This window comes from Lytechinus pictus, chromosome 9, assembly GCF_037042905.1.
Source record: "Lytechinus pictus isolate F3 Inbred chromosome 9, Lp3.0, whole genome shotgun sequence".
Lineage (NCBI taxonomy): Eukaryota > Metazoa > Echinodermata > Echinoidea > Temnopleuroida > Toxopneustidae > Lytechinus > Lytechinus pictus.
The window spans coordinates 19,834,883-19,850,306 of NC_087253.1; the positions used below are offsets into that span (position 1 = coordinate 19,834,883).

The 15,424-nt window shown below is 36.5% G+C and overlaps 1 protein-coding gene across 1 annotated transcript in view; it reads left to right on the forward strand.

Moving 5' to 3' along the window:
* Window positions 1–13,692, forward strand: part of LOC129267583 (DNA damage-binding protein 1-like) — a 36,501-nt gene extending 22,809 nt beyond the window's left edge. Inside the window, exons 13-22 of the mRNA XM_064104392.1 lie at window positions 810–1,017; window positions 1,807–2,156; window positions 2,796–2,960; window positions 3,356–3,450; window positions 4,118–4,288; window positions 5,035–5,144; window positions 6,439–6,608; window positions 7,284–7,386; window positions 9,152–9,275; window positions 10,496–13,692. Coding sequence (XP_063960462.1) covers window positions 810–1,017; window positions 1,807–2,156; window positions 2,796–2,960; window positions 3,356–3,450; window positions 4,118–4,288; window positions 5,035–5,144; window positions 6,439–6,608; window positions 7,284–7,386; window positions 9,152–9,275; window positions 10,496–10,576 — 1,577 coding nt within the window. The 3' untranslated portion in view covers window positions 10,577–13,692. The remainder of the gene's footprint in view (window positions 1–809; window positions 1,018–1,806; window positions 2,157–2,795; window positions 2,961–3,355; window positions 3,451–4,117; window positions 4,289–5,034; window positions 5,145–6,438; window positions 6,609–7,283; window positions 7,387–9,151; window positions 9,276–10,495) is intronic.
* The last annotated feature ends 1,732 nt before the right edge of the window (window positions 13,693–15,424 follow it).

Consider the following 15,424-nt stretch of genomic DNA (forward strand, 5'->3'; position numbering starts at 1 on the left):
TTATACTGGTGTTTCAAAGCGCACAGGTTGGCAGATTATAATAATATAGAGTCAATCCATGAAAAAAGAAAAAGAAAACAAGTTATGAGAAAAGGTGAGTTTTAAGTGATGATTTGAAAATTTCCATGGAGGGAGCATTTTGGATATGAGTTGGGAGTTTATTCCAGAGGGTGGGAGTAATTACAGAAAATGCACGATCACCATATCGGGTCTTAGTGTGAGGGCCATGAATTAAATTATTGGAATATGATGAACGTAGGGATCTGACAAAAGAGGTAGAACTAATGGAAATAAGGTCTTGGAGATATTTGGGTGACATATTATGGGTAATTTTGTATACAATGAGTAGAATTTTGAACGTTATGCGAGAGTGAACCGGAAGCCAATGAAGTGATCGGAGAATAGGGGTGATGTGTTCGTGTTTCTTGCTCAAGGTTACCATTCTCGCTGCAGTGCATGTTGTAAAATGCATGTTGTATTTGGTGTTATTCACATGGATTATGAAAAGCACCCATGAAAATGAAAGAAATCAAATTCTTGCAGACACTTTGGAAATATCTGTGACTGAAGAATCATTCTTAATTTAATATCCTTGTTGGCATGTCTTAAATTAGCACCATTTTGAGAGTGCCCTTTCCAATTAGTACTACTACCATCAATTTATCAAGCTTTTCTGCATCAGGGATTAATGGAAAAATTGTTTTATTGTATGATTTACTTTTAACAAATCAGACATCAACCCAGCAATGTTATCAGTATATGGAATGTGAATAGGACTTAAAAACCTCATTATTATTTTGGATTCTTAGGTTACATGACAGATAGAAAGAAGGTGATCCTTGGGACACAGCCGACGGTCTTGAAGACCTTCAAGTCTCATTCAACGGTCAACGTGTTTGCGTGCTCAGACAGACCAACAGTCATCTATTCCAGCAATCATAAACTCGTCTTCTCCAATGTCAATCTGAAGGAAGTCAGCTATATGTGTCCTCTGAATTCTGACGGATACCCAGACAGGTAAGATTACCCCTCATGGAGTAGAGAATGTGCTATCATTAACTGGTCTTTTCTAATGTTGGTCATAAGGAGACCAGCTTATATCTCCACTGAATTTTGGTGGAAACCCAGCAGGATTACTCCCCACGGAGTAGAGAAGGTGCAATATTAAACTCGTCTTCTCTTATGTTAATCTGAAGGAGGTTAGCTGTATGTGTCCACTGAATTCTGATGGATACACAGACAGGTAAGAATACTCCCTGGGGAGTAGGTGATGTGCAATCATGAATTGATCTCTGTAGTCAGTTTGAAGATACTATTAGTCCCCGATCTTCTCTTTTGTTATCCTGAAGAGGTCAGCTATTTAATTTTGATGGTTTTACAGACGGGTAAGATGACTCCCCATGGAGTAGAAAATGTGTAATGTTTACCTGGTCTTTAATGTAATTTACGAAGAGGTAAATTTATAGGAAGCCCCTTATGTGTCCTTTGAATTCTAATGGATACCTAGACAGGTGAGAGTATTCCCCATGGAGTAGAGAGTGTGCAATTATAAATTAATCCTTTTTCATGTTGGACTTATAGAAAACTCTGGTCTTTGTAAACAGTTTCCTGTAATAGACGTTTCATTGGTTAACCAAACCCACAGGGAACCCTATATCTGGTCATTACAGACAGGTATTCCTTCTTTACAGATCTTTGCTATCACAGGTTTGACTGTACCTGCAGATTTTTATTTTTTTCATTTTTCTGTTTTCATTTAGGTTGTTGAGTGTTTTTGATTTTATGTCCTCTCTTTTAATCTAACAGCTTAGCTCTTTGTAACGACACCACCCTGATGATCGGTAGCATCGACGAGATCCAGAAACTTCACATCCGTACCGTCCCTCTCGGCGAGACCCCGCTACGCATCACATATCAAGAATCCTCGCAGACGTTCGGTGTCATCTCGACCCGGACCGATGTTGTTGATTCGTCAGGGACGACAGCGTCCGTGGGACAGACCCGACAGAGCGCGAGCACCAGTGCTCTGAACATCACAAAGAGCGGAGGCAACAAGGGGATGGCAGGGCAAGCTGGAGGCAGCGGGGAAGGGTCGTCATTTGGAGATGAAGTTGAAGTCCACTCACTGCTCATCATTGACCAACACACATTTGAAGGTATGGGACTGGTATGGAATTCATGGGCTCAAGAGATCATTTTACAACTATAATTATTTTTCTCTCTCATGTGTTAATGGAAAGAATAGCACTAGATCATACACAGGAAATTCTTTACTTAAAATGGTGATTAAGATTTCAACTTCAAGATTTTATTTTAATTTTCAATTGAATCAAATTGAGGTTATTGTAGTAAAAAAAATAATAATTACAAATTATTTTTGCACAAGGCATAGACCAACATATATTCAATGGTATCTGACTAGAAATGAATTCTTTCAAATTATGAGAATAGACAATAGTTTTTCAATTGTGTGCTTAAATCAGGGTTCTGTTTCATAAAGACTTGTTATGATAACAAGTGCAAACTTTCTATAGCAAAGGCTATCAGCCAATCGTTTTGAAGGATTTCAGTAGATTATAACTGTAATTGCAAATTTGTTACATGTATAACAAGCTTATGAAATGGGAACTAGGGGCCCTTAACACAAAGCTTAGCAATGATCGTAGAACATTTTTCTACAATTGATTGCATTGACTACAATGTACAATTCATCGTGAAAATCAAGCGTACGATTAATTGCTAAATTTTGTGTCACAGGACACTGGACATTGAACTATTTATTTTCTCCTTTGCAGTTCTCCATGCTCATCACTTTGGTGCATCAGAATACGCCACCAGTCTGATCTCCTGCAAGCTTTGTAATGATTCTAATTGGTATTACATCGTTGGTCTGGCCAACGTACATCCTGACGAAGCTGAGCCGAAGAGTGGAAGGATCGTTGTCTTTCAGTATATTGATGGTAAAACAACATTTTTTTTTCTGTCATTATTAATGTTAACCTAAATTAACTTTATTTTGAATAGAATGAATTTATGTTTATATTGTTACTGTTTTTATATTAATTTGAAGCTGAAGTTGAAATTTTATTTCCAAAAAAAATATATAGGCCCTACACAAAGACAATAGTATTGTTGTACAAACACCAAAATATCTTTACTATTAAAGGGGACCATAAAATAGCAGTTGCTGCTAATCGGGTGTGGCACATTGTACATAATGTATAACTCTTCAAAGTAAATGGATACATACTAACATGTATTATCTGAGGAATACATTAAATATACTGAAAGCTAATTAAATTAGTGTGTATAAATAATTCTGTTTTATGCATGTTTATTTTCATCTTGATTGTAGGCAAACTCCAAGAGATTGCAGAAAAGGAAATAAAAGGAGCCCCATACTCACTGGTAGAGTTCAATGGTAAACTCCTTGCATCAGTCAATAGTGTGGTAAGTTCAAGAAAAAGTTGTATGAATAGTATAAAAATATTGACTTCTCAAGAGGGCAATAGTAAAAGCTATTGCCCCAAAGTGATATCTAGTCTACATGTATAGGCCTTCTATTTTCCTGAGACCAAAGGTTATTAGGGGAAATAGTAGGCCTATAATCTCAAGATCAGTGAGAGGTTAGATTTTTTTTTTACTATTGCCTGAATAAAGAAATAAAGCAGCAGTCTATATTGCTTTTCTATACCATTTTTTTGTTTTGAGAAGGTCAAAAGTAAAACTGCAATAGTAAAACTATTTAAAAAAATGGTAAAAGAAAAAAAAAAGCGGTACATTATGAATTTTTAAAACATTAAAATACATAATAAAAATACCTTCATTTTTCAAAATATACATGTAATATAAAAATCCTAAATAGTTTCTAGACAAAAATTAAGACGTTTAGGAGCTTCACATAATGATTTACAGCCAATGCCCAATTATATGTATGAATTAATTTGCATAGTTGATTGATTAATAGTAATTTGCAATGATTTTTTAAAAATTAAGAAAAACTAAAAATTTGTAGATTAAATCGCTGCTGACATGTGTGCCTATTTTCATAGCCATTACGCGATCAACAGTAGGCTATCCAATCTCACATGCAAGAGTTCATTATTTCATTTTTTAGGTTCGGCTGTTTGAGTGGACACCGGAGCATTCGTTACGCGTAGAATGCAGTCATTACAACAACGTATTAGCCTTGTACCTGAAGACAAAAGGAGACTTCATAGTCGTTGGGGATTTGATGAGGTCAATTACGTTACTGGCGTACAAACCAATGGAAGGATGCTTAGAAGAGGTAAGATCAAGGGGTTTGTTTTAAAAAAGGAATTTTTTATAGTCTTTGGGGATTTGATGCAGTCAGTTACATTACTAGCATACAAGCCATTGGAAGAATGCTAAGAAGAAGTGAGTTAAAATACATAATGGTGATTAAGATCATTATAAGCGTACAAGCCAATGGAAGGAGGCTTAGAAGAGGTGGGTTAAAATATATAATGATATAATTATTAAGATCATTATTAGGGGTTTTTCTAAAGAGGAAAGGAGATTTTATAGTTGTTGGTGATTAGGTGCGTTCCAGTCAGATATTGGGTCTTTTTCCTAGTAATAATACATTGTCCCACATGTGCTTATCTGTGTTGGCGATCTTCAGTGTGATCCGCTCTAATTCCAGGATATCACAAAGTTTGGTTAACAGAGCTGCCAAGTAGTACTGGTTTTCAGGAATTATTACCGAAAAATGAGAAAGAATACTGGTGGTTTCATGCAAATTACTGATTTCTAAAGTTTCAGTTTAAGTGTTGTCCTATGGTATTTCTTTGAAAGTACTGATATTCTTACCAAAATACTGAAATGTTCTTGATCAGGTTGACATCTCTGGGTTTATGCAACTACTAGACTTAGACTACGATGATAGCGGCACGGTTAAACCTTTAAATTAAATCAGTGTTTACTGCAACTACATTTATTCATTTACCGATATCTTTAATTATCACCCCAATAACTCATGACTGCTTACTTTTGATCCTGTTTACGACCTAGATTGCTAGAGACTACAGTCCTAACTGGATGTCAGCCGTAGAGATCTTAGATGATGATACCTTCTTAGGAGCTGAAAACTCATCAAACCTCTTCACATGCCAGAAAGACAGGTCTGTATATTAGGGATGTCGTCTAGGCGGACCCCAGCAACATTTTGCCAGCCTTGGCCTCGGCCTTAGTCACATGATCACAAAGTCTATGGGAGAATGTTTTCTCCTGTGGCCTTAACCCTAAAAGGACTGGGCTATTTGAGATGTATTGAGGACTGGGCCATGATGCCCTTCTGATCTCGGCCGCCGTTCGCGCGATCGCGCTGAAATTTGGCACGCACATTCTTTACAACATAAACTACAAGCTAGTATAAAAAAAATTCTGAAAATAATTGTTTTTTAATTATTATGAATAAAATATGCAAATTTATTCATGAAAAACATTATTTGCATATTTAACACCCTATTTCACTTCAAATTTTCTCCTTTTTTTGCAGATTTCATCTTTGTAATCTAAGGTTTCCACAAAGAAAAATTGTGAAAGCCAATTTTTTCCTTATGTATCTTTGTTTTTAGAATTTCTTATGTATTTCTTAGTTTTTTCATCTTTCGTTTTTCATTGTTTTTATCAATGGAAATTATTACAGACCAGTTAACAACAAAATTAAACCCTAAATTTATTAAGCAGACCAATTAGAATGAAAAATAATCACCCTTTTGTGAATTTCATCTCCCATAGACTTTGTACACAATGTATAAAAATTAGCCATTTTCGGCATGACATTGCTTCGTAAAAAGTCATGTGACCTCGCAATGTTATACCCGTCTGTCGCGAATTTGGTCTCAAAAGTTGTGCGAGACTTCAAAGGAAAAAGTCATAAAATTTTGTGTTTCTGAAATTTCGCGCGAAGCGTCGGGGGGAGGCCATCATGGCCCCCCCAGTCCTTTTAGGGTTAATAAATCAAAAGTTCCGGCCTCAATTTAGTGTGGTACTAAGTTTTACGATTGATTGCATTGATAATTGTGTATGATCAGCTGTAGAAATCTGTCAAATGATTGATTACTAATATTCATATAACAGGCCCTGTACATTTGTAGGTCTACTTTATATATTCTATACTTGTTTTTAGGAAATTGTGTGTATGTGCCAAGTCTACATTAGGTCATAGATTGTTAAGGTAATACTATCGGGGTAAAAGGCCCCTTTTCCCTGAAAAAAGAAATAAAATTGCTTAAGAATAATTTTTAAAATAACTAGATAAACATGAAGAATTGAAGCCATTTTTTAAATCAGAATTTTATCAGGATATCATTAAGTTTTCAATAGAGCATAGATGAGACTTGGTGCATGACTTTGCTTGAATAGTTCAACTTAAATTAAAAATCAAACTCTCTATTAACATTTTTTTTGCAGTGCGGCAACAACAGATGAAGAGAGAAGACACTTACAGGAGGTGGGCCTATTTCATCTTGGAGAGTTTGTTAACGTGTTCCGCCATGGATCTCTAGTAATGCAGAACATTGGAGAGAGTACAATACCCACTACCGGCAGTGTGCTCTTTGGTACCGTCAGTGGGTCAGTAGGTAGGTCACTTAAAGTTACAACCGGCAATATGGTCTTGGGGACCACCAATGGGTCAGTGGGTACCTATAAGATACTGACAACCAGCAATATGTGTTGGTACCACTAGTAGGTCAGAAGTTTGGTTCCTTTTAGATATTTGGAACTGGCAGTGTGCTCTTTGGTACCGTAAGTTTGTCAGTATGCAGGTTCCTACTTGATACCTACAACCAGAAGTGTGCTCGTTGATACCATCAGTAGATACTTAAAACCGGAAGTGTGATCTACGATTTCATCGGTACAACTCACACTAATTCAATTGTTGGCATCCTTTATTATTTGTTGAAATGACAGGAACCAGCCGATATTAGAAGAACCTGAGGATTATCACAGCTATTACAGACAAATATGGCTACATTATCAAGCCTGATGCATGCTCAATACAACCTGCGAAACGTTACATTATCAAGCCTGATGCATGCTCATACAACCTGCGAAACGTTACATTATCAAGACTGTTGCATGCTCATACAACCTGCGAAACGTAAATGTCAGGTTTTCTAAATCTTACATTTAAAATTTGGCGATAGTCTCGATCGGCATTGTTCATTTGTATGATGTGGGACACCCAAATTTATATTGTGTACAACTGGAATTTATCTTGACCCTTTATTATGTTCCTCTGGTTGTTTTTGTAGGTCTGGTCACCCAGATCAACGAGGAGTTCTATCGATTCCTTCTGGAAGTCCAGAACAAGCTTACCAAGGTCATCAAGAGTGTAGGAAAGATCAAACACAGCTTATATCCTTTACTACTTCTACTACTAATAATAGGCATTTACATTGCGCCATCTCCATCTAGAAATAATCTATTCCGAGGTGCACTGTTGTTATTATTACTTCAGCTTTTTGCTCAAGCAGCCTTTCAGCGCTCAGTGCATTTCAAGGAATTAATCCTGATGGGTACCCATTCACCTCACATGGGTTGAGTGCAGCACAATGTGGGTAAATTTCTTGCTGAAGGAAAACGCACCATGGCTGGGATTTGAACCCACATCCCTCTGAGAAATGAGTCGCAACCACTGGACCACGATGCCCTCACACTATGAGTGACATTCTCAATATGCCACTATGGCTATTCATCAAATACCGCACATAAATCCCAGAGAGTTGCAAATTTATCACACATGCTAAGAGTTAATCTCATTACAAGTTAATGTCAGATTCAGATTCATTTTGGTTTATTGCAGAACAGTTCCTTTTTTAAACTGTCGGGAGACTGATACAAACAAAGGTTACAAAGTCCTTCTAAATTCATAATAAGAAATAAGTGAAGCAAAATAGTGAAATAAAGGCATATTCTACTACAGAGTAAATCAATATATTATATATATATATATATATAAGGTAACACGTTACAAAATGGGTTACAACTAAATTTATAATACTTTATGGTGATGATAAACGTAATACAAGCATTGAAATTATGGTTGTAATCATTGGTCTAAATATATGGGTGGCCTTAATTTAATTCTGTAGTACAGGATCACATTAAAGGCTACACCATAATATTATATTCCTGGACCGCAAAGCTGCTACTATTAAATGTAATCGCACACTGTAAATTTGCATTGGTATTTGTTGAAGTTAACCATTACTATTGATATTGTTGCTAAAGGCACAGAGAGTGGAGGAGGTCATTGGAGGATCCGAGGATGGCGAGCTCACGAGCAATGTTGGCTTTACTCCTTAGATCTGCTTTTAGGGCTTCTTTTTCTATAACAACAGATTTGTCACAATTGTTTCGGAGTTGGACGGCATCAAAGTCTCTTTTGAGTTATGAGAATTCCCTCGCGATGTTATCGTACTGGGTGTGAAGTATTTTGTTTGTCAGTTTTGGGGACCCAAGTTCGTTGCATGAGGTTCTCAATAGTTTTTCGAAAGCATTGCATTTGGAGCATTGCATATTAGTAGGCGGAAGTGTATTATTCCCAATTTCACGCAAAGAGGGAGGTGAAGCAGCTAAACATCCATACAGGCGACCGTTAGTTTCTTTTGCTTTAACATGGAGATTATGAGCATTTGGGATGGAGATCAGTGATGTATGGGTGCCAAGAGATTTAACTTTGGGAGAGCAGGAGCTACAGCTGAAGGTTTCTTCAGGGGAGGAGAGACGCTCAATGTCATTAGTGTCAAGGCCAAGACAGAGGAAGTGGTACCATTCGTCACACATGGAGCACTGAATCGAGTCAAAACAGGTGTGATAACAGCAGAGTGGATGTAATAGAGCTTTGTCGGACAGAGTGCATTGGCAGGGGGATTTGCTGGCATCACTAGATGAAGGTGATATGCAAATTGGTGAGATGTCATCAAGCCCATTTATGAGGTCAGGCAGTAGCAGTAGTAGTCTTGATAATAGAAACTGTAGTAGTAGTAATAGTAGAAGTAGTAGTAGTAATATTAGTAGTGATAGTAGAAGTAGTAGTGATCTGGTAGAGTAACAAGTTGACCGTAAATTACGAGTGATATGAAAGCATGTGATTGAATTCCTTGACTACCATGTTTACTTGGAGATCATTCTATTCTGAGAGGAAGACGGAGCCGATGGACAACTTCATCGATGGTGATCTTCTAGAGAGCTACCTGGACCTCAGCAAGGATACAATGGATGAAGTAGCCCTCGGACTACAGGTATGATCTTCTCCTCTCCTCAAGAAATGTTGTTTGTTTTACTTAGGTGTGATTCCTGGGGGGTCACTGCCATTGAAGAATGGACAGCATCAACAAGAAAAAAGACACAGAAAAGGGGTGTATTTCACTGGTAGGCACGGAATGCAAAGAGTGTCTAAAGCACTAAGATGGGAAAAAAGCCTCCTAAATCATAACTTAAATGGGAAAATGGTAGGTAATTTGTACTGACTTGGACGGAAAATCCTCTGCCTAAACCTTGATAAAAAGCCTGATATAAAGTCCAAATTCTAAATGGAATCCCTAACCCTGAATCTCAACCTGAACCCAAATCTCCAATAATATATACATGATGCTTTTTTTTAAATGGGTATATCGAAATGATCAATGTAATTCCTGTTTAGGGTGCGGAAATCTAGGACATCTACATAAATTGTTGTTTTGGGCAAATTACATGTAGGGGTGTCTTAGTGTATTTCGGTTTTAGAAAATGTATATTTTGTTTACCTTCATCTCAAACCTTGGCACAATCATGGTCAAAGCAGTGTTTATTCTCATGAATTGGGGTCACAAATCTGTGCCTGTTCGGCCCAGCGACTGCCTAACACTGTAGCTAGAACACTAGTCACAATTTACCCTTCCTCATCTTTACTCTCATCACCATAATCATAATCACCTAGATCATCATCGCCATCAGCACCTTCACCACCACCATCATCACCACCACCACTACCGTCATCACCTACATCATTATCACCATCACCACAACCATCATCACTCCCTCTGCCATCATTGTTACTACTACTACCTTTATTATTACTAAATCACCATCGCCTACATCATCATCACCACAACTGCCGTCATTGCTACTACCATCATCACCACCACCACTTTATAATCATCTTTAAGTCATTATCACCTACACCATCACCATCACCACCTTCACCACCACCATCATCACCACCACCGTCATCCCCATCATCATCACTCCCTCTGTAATCATTGTTACTACCACCACCACTTTATCATCACTTTAACATCATCACCTACATCATCACTATCATCAACACCCCCACTGCCGTCATTGCTGCTACCATCATTACCACCATCACCATGACCATCATCACTATCATCACCATCATCATCACAACCATTGTCGAGCTTAAAATGTGATACATGTATTACCCCCTTATTTAGACATGTACTTCTTATTTTGTTTTTAGATTGATGACGGAGGAATGAAGAGAGACTGCACATCTAACGATCTCATCAAGATTATTGAAGAATTAACAAGGATTCACTGAAAATGCCCTACAGTACTCCCAATACAAGGTACAAAACGACCCAGTTTCATAAAACCTTTCAGTGGCACATGGTCCTGTTAAAAGCTACTGGTTTCTTGCTATTTCATTGGCCAGTAGGAAATATGTCATTGAATTCTGGTATTTATCATTGATAAGAAATGTTATGAAACATGCATGGGTCTATTATGGACTGTGCATTTCTTTATAATGTGCATCAATACTTTTGGACAACTAGCTTGTTCTTGTATGTACTGTATTTGCATGATATTTGGACAAATGCAGTGTACTTCATTGAATGACAACTGTTGTCTTTTTGGAGGTCTGTTTTTGCCATTTTGTATTGTGTACCAGTGGCAAATCACATTGGCTTGCGTACAGCGATGATTCTGAAACCTTATGTTGCCAAACCATGGATTGTTAATTTCATATATTAGGATAAAAATTACTACTTGTGAATATTAATTATGGTGAAAACTGTCTCAACATGATTGTGAAAGATATTTTTTTTTGCCATAAAAGCAATGAGATCACCAAATAAATCTTTATGCACCTGATAGATTTTTTTCTTTTTTTTTTTGCCGTAAGGCAATGAGGTCACTAAGTTGCAAATGAATTGACTCGCAGACTTTTTTTGTCTAAGGGTATATGCACAGCACACAGATGAGCATTTATGGGACTATGCCAAAATTGTCGGCCCAATATTTTCAGCTCTTCATGTTTTACCAGTATGTTTTAAATGTGAGGGATTTGAAGTGCAATCCTTCGCAGTGAGACTTTTTGCAATGGTATTCTTAGTAAATGTTGAAATCAGTAACTCAGTGATTGTTTCCATCTTTCAATTTAATGTGCATAATATATATTGAAAAGGTGGTTAAAAAAAAAAAAAATGAATCGCACGTATGGGACTATACACGAATGCTCTGCCCAAACATATCGGCGGTTATATATTTTCAATGTTAGGAAAACAGTTCTTTGCAATGGAAAGGGTTTGTATTACATTGCATCTGCTGCTAAACATGAATAGAACTTGAAAATTCATAGCCATCATATCTCTGATAGGTGTTTGCCTTTAATCAGTGTAAATACTTGTATATTTTTGTAAAATAATGTACATGTATCATTTGTGCATGGTTTAAATTCTCTTTGTGTATAGAGCCGCACTCTGGAATCTAGATAAATGTTGGAAACTTACGTGGTAAAGCTCCCTTTCACCAAGAGTTGCAATAGATCAAATCAAACTCAAACTGATATTGATCTTAAATTGTGTAGTTAAGAGATAGGATTTCTGATCAATCCCAGTTTTGAGTTCAATTTGAAATCTTTTGCACGTCTTTGTCAGACAGGGCTCCGGACTCTGTAATGTAAAAGTAGTGATCGATCACAGTCACTTGGATGGCCAGTCAAATTAGCTGGTGCATGCTCATATTGATCAGTGTATAATCAATCAATCTTTGTTTTATTGATTGCAAATACATGTATTTGTGTTACAGCCCCCTCCCCTTCATTCTTAACAGCCACTGTGTGGATAAGTGTACAAATGACTTCAAAAAATAAAATATTAAAAAGACAATACATGGAAAGAGTTCCATGTGCACCCCCCCATAAAAAAATAAAAGATTGTTGAGACTTCCGGTTCGTTCACTTTTTTTTTCTTCAGATTTTTTTTTTTTTTTTTTTACTGTTGCTTACCTTAGTTGGGACTCGAACTCACCTCGTTTTATCCGCAGTCAAGACCTCTTCCCGCTATGCTAGTGAGAAGCGCTGATACCGGAAGGGGTATTTTAACGATTATCAGCCGATAGTTCGACTAGTCTAGACTCACAGACCCTTTACTGCCTAAATAAACCGATGTCTATGGACATAAACACGCATTAGATCTTGCTCGAAATTTGACGGAATAAAGCCATATTTTGGTATGCATTTCCACTCCCCCATCATATATGTTCTATATTAGGGCTAGATATATTATTCTGAACCTTATTCATGTTTTTATTTTCAATTTTAGTGGGGAGTGCATATAGAACTCTTGCCCAATACATTTATAATCAACTGTGAATGGGTTGCCAGAGCCTTAATTGATTTTTACTTTTGTGAAATACAGAACATTTATATTTGTCTTGTATATTTGGAGGAAACCCTAGATCGCTTTGTGATGTAGAATAATTGATGCCATATTCTTCACAGGTTTGGCAATGGCAACTTGATAATGAGAATAACTCTTTTTTTTCATCATATACCTGGTAAATAAAAAACGACAACAGCTGAGTATTGATACTTCATCCAACATTTTCTATTTATTTTGTTGAAGCAAAGTGTATTTACAGTGATATAACTTAGGCAAGTAAGCTCAACATATTACAAATATCTTTCATGGTGGAGTAATCAAATCCAATGAGATGATTAGGGGAGTGTTTCATAAAAGTTTTGTCAGTGATTTTCACAGGCTAAGTTGCTCTCAACCAATCAGATACAAGGATTTTCAGTAGATTATAACAATACTGAAAATGACTTGTTCATGAAATACTCCAGTTTGGGAGAGCAGGGGCCCGTTTCATAAAACTTGTTATAATAATAAATTTGCATAACGGTTAAAAGCTCTTCAAATCCTTCAATCTGATTGGCTGATAATAGATTTTTAAATAGAAATTGTGCATTTGCTATTATAACAAGTCTTAATGAAACGGGACCCTGAGCTGAGCATGACATCCAGAAGGTAAAAGGTACAAAGGGCTACATGTAAACTGGGTCTTGACCGAAAGCTTCAGTCTCTGTTTTGTTGGTGGTTTTGCCCTTGCTTCTCTAAACCTCCTCCATGGATTTGGCCCAAAAGAAGTGGAGAGGTGATAATGATGGGTAGATTTCTTGGAATGATCAAGACTTGATTGGCGAAGTTGTAGGTCTCAATATAAAGTCAATCGCTTTCTTTTTACCCCAAGGTAATGCGGTTATTTGTCCACAATCATCAAAAGAACACATCATAAATATGTTATAGATCTTAGAAATGTGACTCGCTGTAATGAAGTGAAATGCATTGATCATATACATTGATTAAAAGTGTAATTTTGTTATGAAAAAGTTTTGACATTAAATTAAGTTGTTATACAAACAAAACATAATCTTGATATTATTTGTCGTCTCTTCTCGATTACTATTTCGAAGTCAATAAATCGAATGAGAATTGTGCGGTCTGCGTGAATAGATCATGGATTATGAAACTGAGGAACAAATCATTTTCTACTTGGACTTATAACTGGATTGCTACATTACATAACATCTCATCGGGGGAGTACACGTATGTCATAAAACAAATATTCACTGATTTTTAATATTTGCTAATAAGCCACTGAATGGAATCCTTGCATCTGATTGGCTCAGAGCTGATTTGTCAGTGAAAATCATTTAACAAGAAAAATCGCTGACAAGCTTCATGAAACCCCGTAACATAATGCTTAGTGGTTGCCCATGGGGCTAATTCCTACAATTGATTTCATTTATTATTGTGTATGATCAGGGCCCCGTTACGATCGATTCGATCAACCACAACTTTGGAGGGCCAGCAACGTCACATCTAAAATGCAAATTTGTTCAAAATATTCTCTAGATATATGATGTATATTCATACATTCATCATTCTCTTGAAGATTCAGTGTGATTCGCTCCATTTCCTGTAGAAAAAAATTATTGTATGGATGGATTTCTATACAGTTACGATATATCCGATCAACCTCAAGTATATGGAAATCCATCAGTCACATTTCTTTCTTTAGGAAATTTGCAAAGAGAAGCATACTGAATTGTCGAGAAATATATGAATATACATCATATCTAGAAAATATTTTGAAACATGTATTTTAGATGTTGACATTGCTGGCTTTCCATAGTTGTGTTTGATTGGATCAATCGTAACTCTCTGTAAGATGGGGGCCCAGATCATTAAAAAAAGAGCCTTATGGTCAATCGCTAAGTTTTATATTACAGGGTCCAAGGCTACTTTATGAAGGTTTCATTCCTAGAAAGCTTGTAATGAGGTATTCCCAAAATTGTATGAATGAATGAATGAAATACAACACAAAGAACCAAGTGTGCATAATTATACTATCCTCCATCTTTCTATAAAAGCAGAACACAATAGGTTCAGTGTACAAAATTTACTAGTGTTCCATGCTTTTATTGTGATATAGTGAGTTGCATTACTTTTTGCTACAACTGGCAAGGCCTCTGGCAAGGGGTAAGCTTTCATGTCCATACAAACCTAACCTTTTATATCAAATATGCATACAATTTTATTATAGTGTATTAATATAATAATAAGCCTATAGACAGACAATGAAGGTAGTATTGACCAACCAAATTACTGTATCATAAAGTAAAAAAATAATGTATCATTAATGAGAATGATTTTGCTTTACAAATTTGAATAGCATTTTTGGTCATAAGAGAAAAGCTTTCAACTAAGTAATGTACAGTCCTATGTAAAAATATGCTATACAAAAGACTTGATGTATAGCAGTCTTTCAAGAATGTGGAGCAAACTGCGATGCAATACCAGGAAAATTATTCCCTGCATTAAGAAAGATTTAACTTCTGGAACTTTCGAAAACGCCCCAAAACATTTCTTTTCAATTCTGAATTTCCTTCATAATTCTTGACTCGTGCCGTGAACACTACAGAGTGGATTTGGTGCTATTAATACACCAAAATGAATTCAATTTCAATTTTTGTTTTGCATTGGATATCATGCATGTGTAAAGAATTTTCACTTGCGTCATTGAGAGGAGTTATAGTTTCCTGTGCACTGTGCGTACTTTGTTCAATGTTTTATTGAAGTGTTCTGTTGGCCCTTGATGG